Source organism: Artemia franciscana, chromosome 17 (genome assembly GCF_032884065.1).
Source record: "Artemia franciscana chromosome 17, ASM3288406v1, whole genome shotgun sequence".
Lineage (NCBI taxonomy): Eukaryota > Metazoa > Arthropoda > Branchiopoda > Anostraca > Artemiidae > Artemia > Artemia franciscana.
The window spans coordinates 40,742,222-40,756,874 of NC_088879.1; the positions used below are offsets into that span (position 1 = coordinate 40,742,222).

The 14,653-nt window shown below is 34.9% G+C and overlaps 1 protein-coding gene across 2 annotated transcripts in view; it reads left to right on the top strand.

Annotated features, from left to right (window-relative positions):
• LOC136038238 (46 kDa FK506-binding nuclear protein-like) overlaps positions 1–11,335 on the top strand; it is a 52,535-nt gene extending 41,200 nt beyond the window's left edge. For both annotated transcript variants that reach the window (XM_065721344.1, XM_065721345.1), the window contains exons 8-9: positions 3,392–3,551; positions 11,191–11,335. In XM_065721344.1, the coding sequence (XP_065577416.1) occupies positions 3,392–3,551; positions 11,191–11,272 (242 nt within the window). In that variant the 3' untranslated portion in view covers positions 11,273–11,335. The remainder of the gene's footprint in view (positions 1–3,391; positions 3,552–11,190) is intronic.
• The last annotated feature ends 3,318 nt before the right edge of the window (positions 11,336–14,653 follow it).

A 14,653-nucleotide genomic window follows, 5' to 3' on the forward strand; every position in this document is an offset into this window, starting at 1 on the left:
ATCCTGATGGAAATCATCCCAAGCACAAAATCCTCCCTCCCCCAAAAAATGTCTGCATACTTCACAATTACAAATTCTGTACATAAACAATGGTTAAATTTTGTAACTTAAATACCGATCCCCAAGGCTTGTGGGAAGGGTCATATTATCTCTAAAGGTATTATTTTTTGGACTTCTCAAAAAATTTTATAGGGGGGGGGGGAGGTTTGCGGAAGAAAAGTGGCTTGGGTCCTCCAATCTTGAAAAAAAGTACTATATTTTTACTGATAGGAGCTTCAAACCTCTGCCGGGTTCTCTCATAGACTGAATCTGACTGTGCGATTTTCATTAAGATTCCTTGACTTTTAGGGGGTTCCCCCCTTTTAAATTTCTCAGGCTCCTAGCCTTTTATCAGTAACGCTAATCCTAGTGAATCTTATATATTTGAAGTCAGTGTAATAAGGCGATTCTTTTGATATATTTATTGATATTAAAATTCCGTTTTTAGAGTTTCGGTTACTATTGAGTCGTGTCGCTCCTTACAGTTACCGCGAACTGTTTGAAAATAGGTCCCCCTTTTTCTCTAGCATTTTAAAAAGCATAGAATCACTTTTCGGGAAAACTTTCTTTGATATTTTAAAGAAATTAAGCTAAGCTAGATCACTGCATCTTTCAGAGCTTTTCAAGATAGATGTTTCAGCTTCTTCCTAAGTTTAATTCACCTCGCTCAACTATTTTCTTTGTTCTACTATTTTCATCGCTCTACAATTTTGTTGGCTCTACTATTTTCTTCTATCTACTATTTTCTTCGCTCTACTATTTTCTTCGCTCTACTGTTTTCTTTGCTCTACTATTTTCTTCGCTCTACTATTTTCTTTGCTCCACTATTTTCTTTGCTCCGCTATTTTCTTTGCTGTACTATTTTCTTTAAAATAGAAAGTTTTTCCCAAAAGCTGTCGTTTACGAATCGCAAGCTAAGGCCAATTTGCTAGGGATACTTTAGATTTTCAAGATTTGCTAATTAGACTTAAAAAAATGATAATAAAAAGTCGGTGTGATTAAAAATTATCATTTGGAGTCGTAACTAGGAAATAGGTCTATTAAGCCTACACAATTTACAGTTAATATGGGACATACGAAAGTAAAACAAGCTTAAAGGACAATACTTGTTCGTACGCAAATAAGCTGTATGAGAGACACAAAAATAAAGAGCATAAAGAGCATGCACTTTTCTTTCTTTAAATCAGTGATTACCAAAGCTTGCGCCAGCACCACCCTGTGGGCTCTGGAAAGCTTCAAAGGGCGGTGATGTCCATAGGTGCATTGTGATGATAATAAATAATAATAAGAAAAAATTTTTAAAATGAAGATTGAGCATGGTATTTTTTAAGGCCAGCGAAAGTTACGGTTGAACAAAGCGAATATTCCAGGAGTGGTCACCTCCCTTTTTTAGTGCTATGATCTAAATATTCCGTTTCCTTTTCTCTTGAACATCTTTATGCAAAACGTGTGTTTTCACGTAGCCCAGTATATTATATTATACATCTAACTATTAAAAATTCAATTATTAAATATTTTTTTATATTAAAAATTAAATTTTAGCTGCATACCATGTTCATCTGTTTGAACAAAATGGAACTGAAACGAAATTGACTAAATTAAAGAAGGAAATGAAAAAAAGCGAATGAAGTAACTAGGATAAAACCACACAAAGCCAAATAATGCGGAAAGCCAGTAGAAAGAAAACAGCCAAAATTGGAAAAATGTGAGTCTAAAAACAGAACAATTTGGAGAACCAACAAAAAAAACAAACAAAACAAATAAAAATTTAAAAGCCAAAAAATTCGAATTCCAAGAGCAAGTCAGTCACCAATATCTACGATTAGCAAATCCAACGCTACTCGCCAAATCCTAATAAGTGACCAGATTGGTGAAAATATTTTTATTTCCCAGGTAAGTGAACAAAATTATGTTACCTCCAAATGTTTGTTAGTTATAACCAGTGCTTCTTTTGCGTTAGTTCTTTTAGATCTTCGGATCTTCTTTTCTTTTTTTTTTTTTTATGGCAGGCCAATGTGGTTTACACAATTATCTCTGAAAATAGTATTAATTATAGAGATCTATTGGAAACAGAATATCGCGGTAAATTTGCTGATTTTTAAAGCACACTCTTTACTTTTAAAATTTTTGAAAATTTTAAAATCAAGCAGGATCTTTGAAATTTTTTGTGCTACTTTTCTATTCTGAGCTTAATAAATAGTCTTATGATTTCAAACATCGATGTCTCTAATTCAAACCTTTTTTCTTTTAAAAACTAATATTGAAAAATCCTAATATTAAATACCTGAACCTAATAGTAAAAATTAAATTTTAGCTGCACACCAGGTTCATCCTTATTAACAAAATGAAATTGATGTTGAATTTTTGGAAAATTTTGAAATCAAACAGGATCTTTGAAATTTTTTGTCCTACTTTTCTATTATGAGCTCAATAAATAAACTTGCGATTTCAAACATCGATGTCTCTAATTCAAACCTTTTCATTTTAACTATATTTTATGGAAGAAGACAGAAGTATTATTTTATATGTCTTTCTGTTTAATTGTTATTAAATTTTAAAGGAAAGAACTATTTCTAGAGGGGATATGGACTGAGAAATATTTTTCCTGAAAGGGAACGATAGACTCAATAATTTGGTTTGGAATCACTGCTTTAGATCATTCAAATTCAGTGTATTTGGTGAATAGTGTTTTCTGAAAAAAAAAACGAAGAAAAGAAACAAAAAATTTAATGTTTTTTCTAATGTGCTCAGCATCGAGTTCTGATGTCTCAGAACACTTTCCTTTACGTGAAAATTTGTCAAATTCATCTTTTTTTTTCTTTTTCTTCTGAAGTGTAATTAAAGAAAAATAAATTAATTATATAGGTTTAGTAGAGAAGTTACCTTGTTTGATTTTGGTAACTATGATATATTATTTTTTGTTTTTGTTTGAATATCTTTTTTAAAGTTAAATTATGGGGAAAATATATTATTTTGTGCTGGTCCAGGGTTTGTAATTGTTTCTAACTTAACTTGCCAATCTAGGAACAATTTGCATTGCTATATATCTTTGGAAAGGAGATCATTTATAAGGTTTTTTATGATAAGACCCTAGACGTACGTAAGAATTCAGTATCAAAGAGGAATTTTTCACCATTAGAAAAGCAAAAAGTAAAAAAAAAATTACGTTTTCGTGAAAACTTTTCAAAAATAACTCTTTTTTTACCCCGTATTGACAGTGTTCCTCTGCAACTGTTATCCTATTGATCGTAGTTACTGCAACATGTCAGGGGGAGGGGCTGCCACCAGAGGCAGTTGAAAGTTTTGAAGGTTTAAATATTTCTGTTTAATTTTTAGTTATTTCGTAATTTAGGGCGACTTCAGCACAACAACAAGCAATTTGATGCCTCACAGAAGGGACCTGGCTTTAAGTTTAAACTCGGAACAGGTGAAGTCATAAAAGGTTGGGATGTTGGAATCGTAGGGATGAAAGTTGGAGGCAAACGAAGAATTGTGTGTCCACATCAAGCGGCGTAAGTACTCAGCTTTTTATCATGGTAAAGTGAAGCGCTCATGGACCAATTTGACCAAGTAATAAACAACAAACAGTGGTGAAGTTCCATCACTGATTTGATTTTAATTCATTAGTTGTCCAGAAACTTTTTAGTATTTTCCAAACCAAAGAGAAAACATCCCAGTAGTTGTTTGTGTGTCCTTGGGCTTTGGAAGTGTTCTTAAGTATTATAAGGTTCTGAAGTTTAAGTGTTTCTAAGTATTCTGTATTTAGGGTGGGCTAGGTCAAACTGGTCTCAAATTAAGAATTACGAGAGTCAATCAGTCCGTTTGATGGTAGAATTTACAAATGTATGAACGTGAACTTGCCAAAGAGCCTCAAATTTGGTCATATTTGACCCAATCTTTAAGAAATTTTAACTCATTTACTATTTAACTGCCATCCCGTAAGGCTGACCAACCCTGAGCTTGGGTATTATCATGACAGTATTTTCACCATGCATCCATGTTTCTTGCCATTCCTCAGCATCACTGGGAAGGGTTGGACAGAAAAGTTTCCCTGCCAGCGCTTTGAAGGTCGTCCTTCATTCGAGGTCTATTTTGGGCAGTTAGGCTAGAGAAGTACGATGGATGTGTCCTAACTATCAAATCTGCTGGAACTCGGTGTTCTTGATAATGGTTTGAAGGCAATTTAAGGAGGTCCTTCTCACGTGATCAAGGCATGGAATGCCGACAAACTCTCCTAGCGATTACATTTTGAAAGCCGTCAAGACGGTGCTTGTCATTGGCTTTTAGAGATCTCTCGCGCTTTTAGCCTCCTCTCTATACTATGGCGGCTTTATCTTTATTTATTTTCATTTATTAATTTTCTAACTTCCGGGATAATGGTTTGAAGGCAATTTCGGTTGGCCAGTAGCTTCTCACGTGATCAAGGCATGTAGTGACGACAAACTCTCCTAGCGATTGCATTTTGAAAGCCGTCAAGACGATCCTTGTCTTGGCTTGTCTTTATCTAAAAGCTAGAACTCCAGCTTTTAGCCTTCGCTCCATACTTTGCAACCGGAATAACTAACGCACAGTAAAGTCGTATCTTCAAATGGAATGATAGATGTCGTATCCATCAATGGTATAGTCGGTATAGAATGATATAGTCATATCTTCAAATGGTATAAACTATTAATGATAATAGTTTATAACGACTATTAATGATAATAGTCGTATCTTCAACGGTATAGAATGAGTCGTATCTTCAAATGGTATAAACTATTAATGATAATAGTCGTATCTTCAAATGGAATGATAGAATGATATGGAATGATTTTTCGAAATGGAATATTGTGACTTGATACAGTCGGAAGCAATTGGAAAAACATAGTTTGATATATTTTGAGGAGTTGGTTTTGGTAGATAAACGTACTGATCCAGCCTCTCGGTTTCTTCACCCTAGATAATAATTTTGCTTAGAGAAGACCTGTCCCTGCCTGCCGCTCCACTGCCGCATCCCCGTAGTCTGGCTGGCGTTTAACTTCTTCGAACGAACTAGCTGCTTAGCTTATTTTGCTTTTTATTTTATTTTATTTATTTATTTATATTTATTTATTATATATTTATTTATTTTATTTATTTCATTTTATTTTATTTGCCCTGGCTTGGAGCTCTTCTATTTTCTCATTGAGACGATTAATGGCATCAGCATATGCAAGCTAACAACTTTCTACCCAAAGTTATTCCACTGTCATAAGGGAAACGTGAGACCAGCAGAAATTTGAGACGAACAGTAGCTTTATAAACGATTTTAATTAAAATGATCCAAATTAATCAAAAATTAAAATTATGTCAATTGAAAACGAACAGTAGTTAATTTGAAAACGTTTCTCCCAAAAAATATGTTTTTCAAAGAAAAGTAAAGAGCCACGTTAAAACTTAACACGAGCAGAAATTAAGATCAACGAGTGACTTTCTGTTAGTTTAAATTATTGCATAAATTTGTTTCTAGTCGTCTTAGGATTTAATATGGCTCTTTACTTTTCTTTGAAAAGCTCATTGTTGTGGAAAAGATTTTTTGTTAATACTTAAAAGGGACAGTACCAGCTAAGCGGAACGAATTCATCTTTGGTGTTGAAGCTGTCTGAATAAAGAATTTCTAATAGCTACATTGAAAAGAATTGATAAGGAAATTGACAAAAACAAGAAGGTGCATGTTTACTTTAAGGGGGGGGGGTTGGAAGACTCTGATTAAGACCTATAAAGGTTTGCCACCCCTATGGCTATCTTACTTTAAACATACTCTTCAAATTAAGGGATGTTTGCCATATTGATGCTACGAACCTCCCCAAAAACTTCGCCCAAAAAACGTACTTTTCGGGGCTTCAGGCATCGCCTTTTACCTACAAAAAGATCCCTTTAGGATCTGTTATTGCTAAATTTGCTTCAATATTATTTTTTGTAACTTCAATTTTATGCGGTTTTTTAAGTTTTTTTTTATTCTATTTTTTGAAGATTGCATAATATTATATTCTTTTTCGTATTCTACGGCAGTATCGGATAGAAATCCAGAGTGTGCCGGTTTACCTAAGAGGGGTGACAACCTAAGAACTTTCTGGGAGAGCCTGGGGTGAGGGGCTGTGCTAAAGGAAGCTATTTTAAACCGTTTGCGAAAAAGATTATGTATTTTTCTGACCTATGCTCCAGAGTTTGTATGTGTCTGCGGAAGGGGATCTTGCTAAATGCCCTTGAACAGTAGGAACACTTACTGCAATAATCACAGAACAAGAAACAGAAAATGAGGCAAAAACTAAGCGACTAAAAGATATTAAAACAAATGCAAAACATATTGGACAGCCCATTCAGTAGTAAACAGATTTATTTACAAAGGTATACGCTTAAGTACCGCGTAATACCAGCCTATGCTTAAATACCGGCTATTTTGATGATTCTATTACCTTTTATGGTAGGCTACCCTACTCTTCAACAGCCCTATTAACGCATGAGTCCTAGGCAATTGTAGTTTTTAATTTAACAGGATCGATTTTATATTTGTGTTGCTATATTGCTGGATAATGGCTGTAATTGAAAAAAAAAGAATCTGGCTTAATATCGTCAATTCCCTAGTGATTCTGTAAATATGAATTAGATTTGTGCACCTGATCGGATGCACCAGATGTGCGCCTGAATTGAATGGAAGAGACTTGGAGCCTGGATAGTCTTTGGAAGCATTGAGAATTAATTAGATAGGAATCAACTTAGTCGCCCTCCTCTGTCTTTTTTTCTACTTTTATGTTCATCTTTAATATTAGTTCGAAAAAAATTGAGGATTTGTCCTCTAAATGAGGTCTATTAACAGCTAGCTATTACACAAGTAATATAGTTCATAAATACTAATCGGATTATTTCACTTTTTTGAAACTTCTAGAATCCCTGAAGGTCTCTGAGTGAATTAAAGTTCAATGGACTGAATTAATACAAATAGTTCAAGCTGTTATAAGCTGTGTGATAGGTAGTGATAAGTAATGACTGTGTGATAAGTAAAGCTGTGTGATAAGAGGCTGTAAAATATCTAAATAATAATACATTTATATAAATAATAATAGATTAATAATAAATAATAATAATATCTAATAATAATACCTTTGTGAAATACTGGTTAAACAATATACACTGGTTTTGATCTTAACAGGTCAAAGGCAGGTGAAAGACTCCAACTTCAAAGATAAACTTCAAAGGTAATGTGGACACTTCACACCGCTTAAATCAACGCAAATTACGAAATCAGGAGAACAAGGTTATGGAAAATATTATGGGAGAAAGAAATACTTAAAAGAGCTAATATTATAATAAACGCTGACGAAATTGATGCTGAACATCATAATATCTTTTTTTGCTTTCCTGGAAGATTTTGTCATATTTTTTTAGGGGAAGAGGGGCTAGAGAAAAGATTTTTCTTATGAGCAAGAACTCAAAATCCTTGTGTTTCAATCAGTTATGGGACTTGTTTTTCCTCTTTTTAAACAAATTTGGTAAATCACAGCTGTGGGATAATTGGTAGGGGGGGGGTCTTTTATTTCCCCTAAAAATAATTTTGTACTTCTTTCCGTGAGTATAAAACGGAAAAAAGTCATGAGGCGGGATAAATTCATTTCTACGCCTACCCTGCTTATATGTAGCTCTCAAAGGGTAAACTGTAATGTTCGACATGTTTTTTTTTGTACTCCGCAAATAATTCAATAATAATAATAATAATTTATTTTTGCCTGCTCATACAAAAAAAAGAGAAAAGCAGAGTAATACAAAAGAAGAAAAGGAAAAGCAAGAAAACTTCATCAAAGAACAAAATTTAGGTAGTCACTTCTTCATTCACACTTGTAGATGAGATGTAGAGCCAACGGTACAACGACAATTGGGCCTACCATACTTTGAGATCTAAGGACGAATGTGTTGCTCTTGTAGAGCGGGTATCGAAGCAAAAACTTGGGGTGTTTGAAGTATGCAGACCGGAGTTTTAGCCTGTTAGTTTGCTTGAACCAGTCCCATAGCGGAGATGCATAAAACAGGTAAGGGAGAGCAACTGCTGAGTAAAGCTTTGCAAGAATATTCCTGTTTAAGCTAAATTTCAGAGAGACAAGCTTCCCGTATCTTCAACGAATACTCACTGTAATTTTCTCGATTATTAGTAAACGAGAACTTCTGACATCATGACCTTACGTTATTATCAGTTACTTCATGGTATTTCCAGGGAAAAAATCCATTTGTTCAACTGTCACATATGTACGGCCATTGATTCGCTGCTTGCTTGCCGAGGGACAAAATTCACCATACTCCGTCTTTAGTGCGTTGTCCCTTAGACCGATACTTTTGTAACCAGCTATCAGGCGGTCAATATTTTGTTGTAGAGAAGTAACATTGGAGCTTAACATCAGCAGGTCGTTAGCGCACCAAAGCAGGCTGAGGTCGCATAGATTTATACTAAATCCTCCAGTAACGTCTTTTGTTATTGCAGATGGCAGGGTTTTAAACAGGATGGGGCTTAACACAGATCCTTGTCGATTGACCTCGAACAAATCTATTCGATCTGCTAAGGTTACTTTAACTTTCGCAAAACTGCCCGAGTACCATAAAGATAAAAGTGCTACGACATGAGCATTCACACCACACTGGCGTATTTTGAGGAACACCTGAGACTGCACAACTGAATCGAATGCAGCTGATATGTCTACGCTGCACACGCAGAGGGAGGATCCAATTCTGTAGGCTTTGTCAATAGCTTTCTTTAAAAGCTGCAACTCAGGTGTCGGCGGAATCCAAACTGACGATAATCCAATCTACACTTTAACGAAATTTCTGGAAGGAGAGGTAGCTCGAAGACTTTACCGAGAACTCTTGAAACGGTAATTGATCTATATCCTCTGCACTGATTTTGATGTTTCCTTTTTTGGGGGATATTTGACAGAACACCAGTAAAAAATGAGCTGGGGACCATAATGCAATCGACACATTTCGAACAGAAGAGTGATATGCCGAAACAAGAGGTCAGTGCCATGCCTTAGGTTATCCGGACAAATACCGTCGAGACCAGGTGCCTTTCCGCGTTTTTATTTACATACTGTTTTAGCTACAGTCGAATTAGATATCACAAAGGTATTTCGCATTTTAATAAGGTTTCGAGTTTTTCGTTTATTCATTTATCACAATCCCGTTCAAGTGTGGGGTCTTTGGAACCAAACTCTGTAGAGTAATGCCTTAACAATCGCTCTTCCGGAATGTCATATGAGCACGTTTTCCCATTAGTCTGGGGTCTCTTGAAGAACTTCCACATTACTTTCATGTTTTTGAGGCTTGCTCTGAAACCTTATCAGCTTCTTCACTTGTCAGTTTTTCCGTTAGATATAGGTAGTCCTTCTTTGTGCTCCGAAACAGTTGGAAGATCATTCCAGACCAGGGCTTATCGAATTCCTTCCAGATATTGTACCACAACTTAGCACTTTTTTGATTGTTTGACCAGGGGACACATGTCCCAACTTAATTTTCGAGAACCAGAACAGACCTTACGACAGGGGACGGCTAACTTTCCCGTGTTTTTTTTTTTTTTTTTTTTTTTTTTTTTTTTTTTTTTTTTTTTTTTTTTTTTTTTTTTTTTTTTTTTTGCCGTGGCAAATTTCTTCACAATAGATGATTAAAGCGACGGAATCTTGGACGCTGTGCACTAGCTGGTTGAGTACTTTAACTTTGCTCAGGGTTTCGCCATAAGTGTGTTGATACAGCACTGAGTCAATTTTTTCCCACTCAGTTTTGATAAAGTATTTTTGAGTTGCGTGGGTGACAATAGATTGAAAAGTGACACTGAAAGATAGACATAAGTGGTCGCTAAAGGTATGGTCGGAGTCACCGCTTATATTTTTCATGAGTAGGAAGTTTGTTGTCACATGGTCAATACTACTCGTAGAGCCACTATTGTGTATATATGTAAACAGCTGATCATTGTCAAGAAAGGATATTTCACCCGGGAGTGCTGGTAGAAGGGTGTCTTTTAGTTTACCAGGTAATGAGGAGTTGCACTGGAAGTATCCACAATTCAGAAAGCGTCTGTTGCCAATGTTACACAAAAGTCTGCTAAATGGCTACTACACGCTTTGGCGTAGCGTTTCTCAGAACGATGGCTATTCAGTTTTGTTGGAAAATATACGTTGATCAGGAAAAGCTAGTTGGCCCAGCAAATTCCACAGAAGTATAGAAGTCGGACGAATTGTACAGCGTACAGGGGGTCTGGTCGTCAACTAGACCTGCAGTGTCGTCGCTAGATCTTCCACGCGTAAATTGTTGTTTGTCTTCATGACGCTGGTTAAAATACCCAGAGAGAAAAACCTATACTAGGGATTGGAGAAGGTCTTTCAGATACTACTTAACTAAAAATCTTTCTTAGAGTGCAGTAATTAATATGGAAATAACCTCAAAGTAATGCAAAAGCTTTATTCCATTAACAGCAAAGAATCAAACTCAGTCACAACAACTCCGGATATAACATAGGTGTTGTTTTTTCTTGTTTTTTTTTTTTTATTAATGATTTTATCCGTATATGCAACTAGCCCACCCGTCGTGTGGTGCTGCGATCTCAAAAGAAAGGAAATTCAAAAAAGATTCCTCTCCAACAATTCCCCTTGCGGAAGATTCCCCCATAAAACTTCCCTGTGGAATATTCTGCGGAGTTTTAAATGAAAAATCAACTACCTAATTAATTTACTTTAATTAAATTCGAATTAAATTCATTTTAATAGGGAAAATTCCCATTCTTTCCCCTCACGAAAAATTCCCATTATTTCCCCTCGCGGAAAATTTTCCTCTCTTGTAAAATGAGGATATTCTTAAATTTACTCTTAAATTGGTAAGTCTTCCAAATTTGTACCAAACATGGAGAGTTTACTGAAAAGGAAATTTTATGAATCTGAAAGTTTGTTAGATGACGAACTAACCCATTAATTGAATATCCAGAAAATGTGAACAATTTTGCGAGAAAAAACTGTTAAATATTTGTGTTTTGGTGTGTTTATTTCATATTTCAGACACATATAATAATAATTGCTTTTATATGTATAAATTTGTTTTTATTTTTGGATGGTTCATTTAGCACAAAATGTTCTTAGAGCTCATATGTTGTTTCTTTTGTAGGTACGGAACGAGAGGTGCACCTCCTGCAATACCTCCAAATAGCACCTTGGTCTTTGATGTAGAATTAAAAGAAGTACTATAGATAGGACCAAGTATTTTATTACTTTTTTATGAAAGAACACCTAAATAAAAGTTATTACCAATTTCCACGTGTTACTTTTTGCAAAAACGAACTTGGAAATACTGGCAAAGCTGTTTGAAGAGACGATTAATTACATTTTTTGGAATGGTCAGAGACTTCAGGTGGTAGTAGTTTAGTCTAAGTGGTTAACGGCTTTAAAAGTCGTTGCGCTGCATCTTTTGGGGCTTTGGCTGAATTCAGTCTAAGTTTATTTGAATACTTGTAGTTTAATCTAAGTGGTTGATGGCGGTTTATCGCATCTTTTTGGGGCTTTGACTGAATTTGGAGTCATTGCTTTCGCATATACAATCTCCACATATTATCTCTTCGAAACGAATGCAGAAATACTGGTATTCGTGCTTGACTAGACCATTGGTTATGTTTTTGGAATGGCCAGTGACTTGAGATGGTGGTTCTTCATTTCAAATGGTTAATGGCTTTAAAAGGCATTGCGCTTTATCTTATTCGGGCTCTGGCTGAATGTGCAGTTATTGCTACTGCTTATAAAATCTCCACGTGACATCTCTCTGAAAGCAAATGCAGAAGTACTGGCAATGTTATTTGACACCTCGTATTTGTTTATTTAAATAGCTGTAGTAGCACCCAAAAATGAGCGTCAAATTATGCTTTTTTACTATCATAAGTAAAATAGAAAAAGAGAAAATCATTTCATTTTAAAATATGCTTATAAAATATGGCACGAAGGAGTCTGTACGGTACCCAAAGGACTGCAGCTTATTGTGATGTCTAGTATTGCTGCTCATCTGTACAGATGGTGGAAGAATGGATTGGTGCTTCTTGTTTCCTAATAGGATTTTCCAAATAATCATCGCTTTATCCTTTAATTTTAAGTCATGAGGTGTCAAATCAGCAATATCAATTGAATTGGGAATTCTGGCATATTTTCAATTCCTCCTTCCTGTTAGTGCATCGATTCATCTACTTTGTAGAATTTGTTTTCTCCTGGGACTCGTTTTAATTCCCTCTGTTGCTTTTCTTCTAATGGCAGATTTCGTTTACGATTCGATGTGATCATCCCTGTCGCTTTTTTCCTAACCACGTATTTCTTTGTCCGTAATTTTCACTTGAGATTTGTTACGATGGTTTTTGGCGCATGTCTTCTAGTCGTAGATCCCGTTTGTTCTTCATTTCCATGCATCATTATCTTATTCTTTTTGCTATGCTTTTTCTTTTAGCTGTTCGGATTCATTCAAAATTAAATGCTATTCAGCATTACGTCATAGATACCGAAAAAATTTCTTTCCCAGTTTTCCCCCAGTCGTTATATTTTTGTTTAATTGCGTCGTTATATAATTCATTAACAACCAGGAATGTTCCAATACGTGTACCTTCTGAAGTATCTAAATTATGCATTGGCATAATCATCGTTTTCTTCTTTAGTTTCAACTTCTATGGTGGTAAATCACTAATTTCAGTTGAATTCCGAAATTTTACATGTTCATTTGTAATTCAATGTGATTTGCTGATGTTTCTTGTTCCTTGCCTTATTTTTAGTTGTTCAGAGTCATTTTATCATTTTGTGTAATTTTACACTCGTCACGTATACTAAAAATTGATTCCTCCTTTTTGTTTATCGATTACAGGCTCAGACACGCTAAATTAACACGTTCCTTTATTCGATTGTAATTTTGCTTTGTTTTATAACCGCGGGTTTCGCTGCGCAACATTTTCGTTTCGAATTCAATGTGAATTTTGCTCTTTCTTGTTTCATGCCCTTTTCTTTAGCTGTTCGGAGTCATTTGTCATATTTTGTAATTTTGTTCGAGTCATAGATACTAAAAATCATACGGCCATTCCATTGGGGGGGGAAACGCAATTTCCTTATGTATGTTTTTTGTTCTTTTTTGTTTTGTTTTGACTCGTTGAAATTCTTGCTGCCACTTATCTTCTAACCGCATATTTCTTTGCTCTTCAGTTTTGTTTTTGACTCGTGATTCTCGCTGTATCATGGGGTTATTATGTTGATTCCAAATATGTAAGATTCATCAAGAGGGGGGGGGAACTTCCTTTAAAAGTCAAAGAATTTTATTAAAAACAAACCATTAGATTCGGCGTATCAGAGAATCCTACTGAAGAGGATTCTAGCCCCTACCTGCAAAAGTATTATATTTTGTATTCATTTGCCTAAAGAAAAACCACGGATGCGCGTTAATTTGTTTTTTCCCATGGGCGATCGCAATGAACCAACGGTCCTAGAACATTGGAAGATGGCTTATTTGAACGGAAATAAAATTTCTGGTGTCTCTTTTTTTTACCAAAAAGATCGGACGGCTACTAGCCCTCCTCAACGTCTCTTTTCCCCAAAAATTTGTTCGGTCAAAAGTTTGAGATTGCCATTTTGTTTAGCATAGTTGAAAGGTTTTAAAACTATACATTTAGATTTAACATGACCCACGCAGCCCCTGAGAATAGGTCTGGGGACGAAATTATGCTAAGGATAATGTTGGATCTATGAAAACCAGTTTCATAGCCACAAAGACAAATAACGAGTGACAGAATGCATTGGACTTGTATAACTTAGGCTACATATTTTCAAGTTAGGGGGTGGTGGTAAGGTTATGTTACTTTACTCCCAAACATCCCTAATGTGCAAAAATACAACCCAAATTATATTATTATATAAACTAAAGTATTATATTTCCATCAAACTTTGGCATATTTCATTAGGATTAATATACCTTTACTCCTTGGGTGGTGTTCCGTGTAATTAACGAGTGCCTTTTTTTATATTAAATAAGCAACATAGATACTTATCGAAATTTCCGAAGGATAGGACACATTTTTTCCATGAAAATATAAAAAGACCTTTTTCAAAATTTTCTCTGTTGTCCCAGTAATTATACTAGCTCAACTGAAGTAAAAGAAAATAGTTTCTATATTGTTTAGAAAAAAACTAGGGTTTTCTATCGACAATAATAAAAAAAATTTAAAATTAAAAGCAAATATTTGGATTAGATCACCGATAACCTATTTTCAGTGATGAAGGTATAAGCCAAGGGCACTGATTCATGAAAATACGAGGAGGAAGCGAGGATTTTTTCTATTCTCTGCTTAAAGATGGAACAAGGCATTTTCCTAACTTTGAAGGTAATTTTCACTTGAGAAAAAACAAAACATCAATTCAAAGATCCCCCTTCTATATATCCCACAAAACATCAAAACATCCCCCTTTCCAATAGGTGTGTCTGTGTGAACCATTTTAAAGAAAAAAGATTTTGATTAAAACGATAAAGAGTATTATAATTCTAGTAACCTCTAATCAATTTAGATTAGATTTTTTTTCTAATCAATTTTTTTTTCAAGAATCTAGTGATTTTTTTT